General features: G+C 58.5%; 1 protein-coding gene across 1 annotated transcript in view; it reads right to left on the minus strand.

Annotated features, from left to right (window-relative positions):
* The window catches only part of VDAG_03771 (uncharacterized protein), a gene marked incomplete at both ends in the record, with an annotated part of 2,300 nt that extends 481 nt beyond the window's left edge, over nucleotides 1–1,819 (minus strand). The window contains 3 exons of the mRNA XM_009653855.1: nucleotides 32–326; nucleotides 397–1,470; nucleotides 1,548–1,819. Coding sequence (XP_009652150.1) covers nucleotides 32–326; nucleotides 397–1,470; nucleotides 1,548–1,819 — 1,641 coding nt within the window. The remainder of the gene's footprint in view (nucleotides 1–31; nucleotides 327–396; nucleotides 1,471–1,547) is intronic.
* Nucleotides 1,820–3,046: the final 1,227 nt, after the last annotated feature.

Consider the following 3,046-nt stretch of genomic DNA (forward strand, 5'->3'; position numbering starts at 1 on the left):
TCTGCTGCTGTGCACTCCTGAATCTGTGCACTTCCTGCAGGTGACGAATGCGCTCCTCCCAGTTCTGATCGGTTGCGTGCCGAGGCGCTGAAGCTCCCGGCCCGCGTCCGCTGCGAGGGAACTGTTCGCCACAGTAGCCGCAGCTGTCTGCTTCGCCAGGCCGATTGGTGCTGTCGTGAAATGCGCGGTCGTAGCTGCTCAGAGCGGAACAGCTCCAGCTGTGACGCCGCACGTGAAGACTGTTCTGGTGCCGCTCCGCCTCGTTCTTGTTCTTGAAGCGGTTACCGCAGAATGAGCACTCGTATTGCTTCTCAGCTTCGTGTGCACTATCGTCCCCTGTGGTCAGCAAAAAGGCCCATCCCCACCGTAAGACTGCATGATCAAAGATGGACATACCCAAGCTCCGCCGCCGTGTCGAACTTTTTCGGCTTCTTTGGACAGCACTCGCACATGAAGAATCCTTGCATTTTGGCGCCAGCGGGCTTGCCAGCATCGCCCAGCTTGCGCGGCGACGCCAGCGGCCGACCGTCGCTCAGGTTTCGTTGGTGCTGGTGTTGGTTTGGGACTCGGGATATCGATCCCCTCGGAGACGGGTTCAGCGACATGGGCGTGCTGTACGGCGAACTACAACTATGATCAGTAGCAATGGGCGATAGACCGCCCGGCGAGAGGCCGCCCGGCGACAGATGGCCATGCGAGGTGAGGCTGGAGAACATGCTGTCGCCCGTGACCAGCGACAACCCCGAGTTGAAGGAACCCGTGCGTCCCGTGGATGAGACGGACGATACCGAGCCTTGAGGAATGGTGCTGAGGCGTGGGGTGGGCGAGCCTCGTGATGGCATGTCCCTGCGCCGCAGGAGGTCGCTCTGGCTCAGAGCACCACTCATCTTCGAGTCATCGCCGAGAGGTGAGGAAGCCCTTCGCTTGGTGCCGGACATCTGGAGTTCCATCGAGTCGAAGCGCATCGGATCTTCAATGCGGAGCCTCTTCAATGACGAGGTTTCCGAAATCTCCATGTCTTCAGCCTCATGGCTTCCTTGCGTCGACGCATCATCGCTGTTGATTCTGCGCGACCTGTGGGGGGGCGATCGCTCGGCATCCAGATGGCCTCCTGCAAGTCCATGAACCGGAAAGGGCTGGCTCCTTGGTGAGACTGCCGAGTACATTGGCGTTTGCGTGAAGCGGTCGGGCGAATCGAGCATGCTAGACTTGATGTGGAACGGCAAGTTGGACGTGTTCGGCAGTGACAGTGCCGGGAGCCTGCCCTCTGGTGGCGCTTGACGGGAGAAGGACTCGTGAACTGACGCGCTGAGTAGCGACCTTCCAGGTGGGGAGCGATTTCCCAGAGTCTTGATGGGATCAAGCTTCTTCTTCATGTCCATAAGAGCGTCGGCACCAGATTCCAACTGGAACTGGTTGTGAAGCTGGCCAAAGCCTGTGGCAAGGCTGGGAAGTGTGTGTTCCGCCGACCTGCGATTCTAGTCAGTATGTGTAGCTCAGTCAACAATAGAGGTGAAGACCGATGTCCTGTAACCAGATTGCCATACCTGATGGAACCTGCAGACGAAAGACTGGCATACCCTTCGTCCCTGTCACCCTTGGATCCTGCGCCGCTCTCCCGCCTCTTATGTCCCAGCCGATCACCTGTGAAGCTTCCAACAGCACTGTGTCCGTATTCTCGAGGGCTGTAGGATGAAGGCTCTCTATGGTAGGATCCTCGATGCTCGTCATGGTGCTCGCTGACGTCAGGCAGAAATCGAGGAGGAGGCAGCGGCGGAGGCGGCGCATCCATGAGATCTGAGGTGCCAGGGATAGACATGGCAACCGACGAGGAGTATATACCGCGAGGTCCGGACCGCTCATGGTTGTGATAGCGATCAGGGGGGGTCGAGTCTATAAAAATGGCAGGTGTAGGAAGCCCTGCGGGCTCCCTGTGCCGAGGGGGGGCTGTCATGTCGACTCGTGTTGTTGGGTCCAGAGATGGGCTCGACGGAGGTTGATGACAAGAGACAGGGCAGTCGTGGCTGAACTAGAGATCTAGGATGTGCAAGGCGGAGGCGACATGAGAGAACTCGGAGGCCTTTCGGTGTCGATACGAAGTAGTGGTCGGACTTGACTGCTGCTCAAGGATCTTGGTGGCGGGACTCGAGGTTCTTTCTACCGGTGTATGCTCTTTGCGCTCACTGGGCACGACGGGGAGAGTTGTTGCCTGTATAGCTGACGGTAGCGGTCACGAGCGTTCCAGAAAAAAGGGTTGACAGTCGTCGAGTCGTGGCTGCAGGCGGTTGCCTCGTGCGAGTCAAGTCGTGGTAGGTAGCGTGTGAGGGTCCGTCGTCAGCAGCGGCGAATCGTCCTGGGGCGGACCTCGTTGCTGTGTGTGGCTAATAGGCCAACAGCGATTCAGCTGATGAAGGGTGACAAGAGTACGAGGAGGCGAATTTGACGAGGACAGTCGGGCCAGGGTCGTCAGGGTCACCACCGATCTAGGAAACCTTGATTATCCCTCTTTGTGCTATGTTCGGGTGTGAGGGCGAACGGAGGGTTTTCGACGCCAAGGTGCTGGTGGATGAAGTCGAGTGAGGAAGACGGGGAGTCGTGCTTTCAAGGCGAGAAAAGGATGGGAAAGAAACAAATGATATGGGATGATGGCGTGGCTGGCCACTGGAACCAAGTGTACTGGAAATACCTGGGGCAAAGGAGGGAAGAGGGGGGGTAAGCCTTCTGAAGAATGCATTTGGCGACTGTCATTAGGAACCGAACGTACTACAGACACAGAACCTCGCTGCGGACGGGCCAGGGCAGGTGGACGGCACGGGTGGGCACAGGGATTGAACACCCTACCAACTGCCCTGCCCACATTTGCATGGTGCTGTAAGGTTGGGGAGTGGGGGGGCTTAGGGTAGGGGAGGGGGGGCAGGTATCTGCGCATGTACCCTGGTACTTCTTGCCCCGTAAGGTAGGGAGTGGGGTGGGGAGGGGTGGCAGGACTTGCCGGAGGGGTGTGGTTTGTGCACCTGCACACCCCTCCCTGCAATCAAGGTGTTTG

Source organism: Verticillium dahliae, genomic scaffold (genome assembly GCF_000150675.1).
Source record: "Verticillium dahliae VdLs.17 supercont1.6 genomic scaffold, whole genome shotgun sequence".
Lineage (NCBI taxonomy): Eukaryota > Fungi > Ascomycota > Sordariomycetes > Glomerellales > Plectosphaerellaceae > Verticillium > Verticillium dahliae.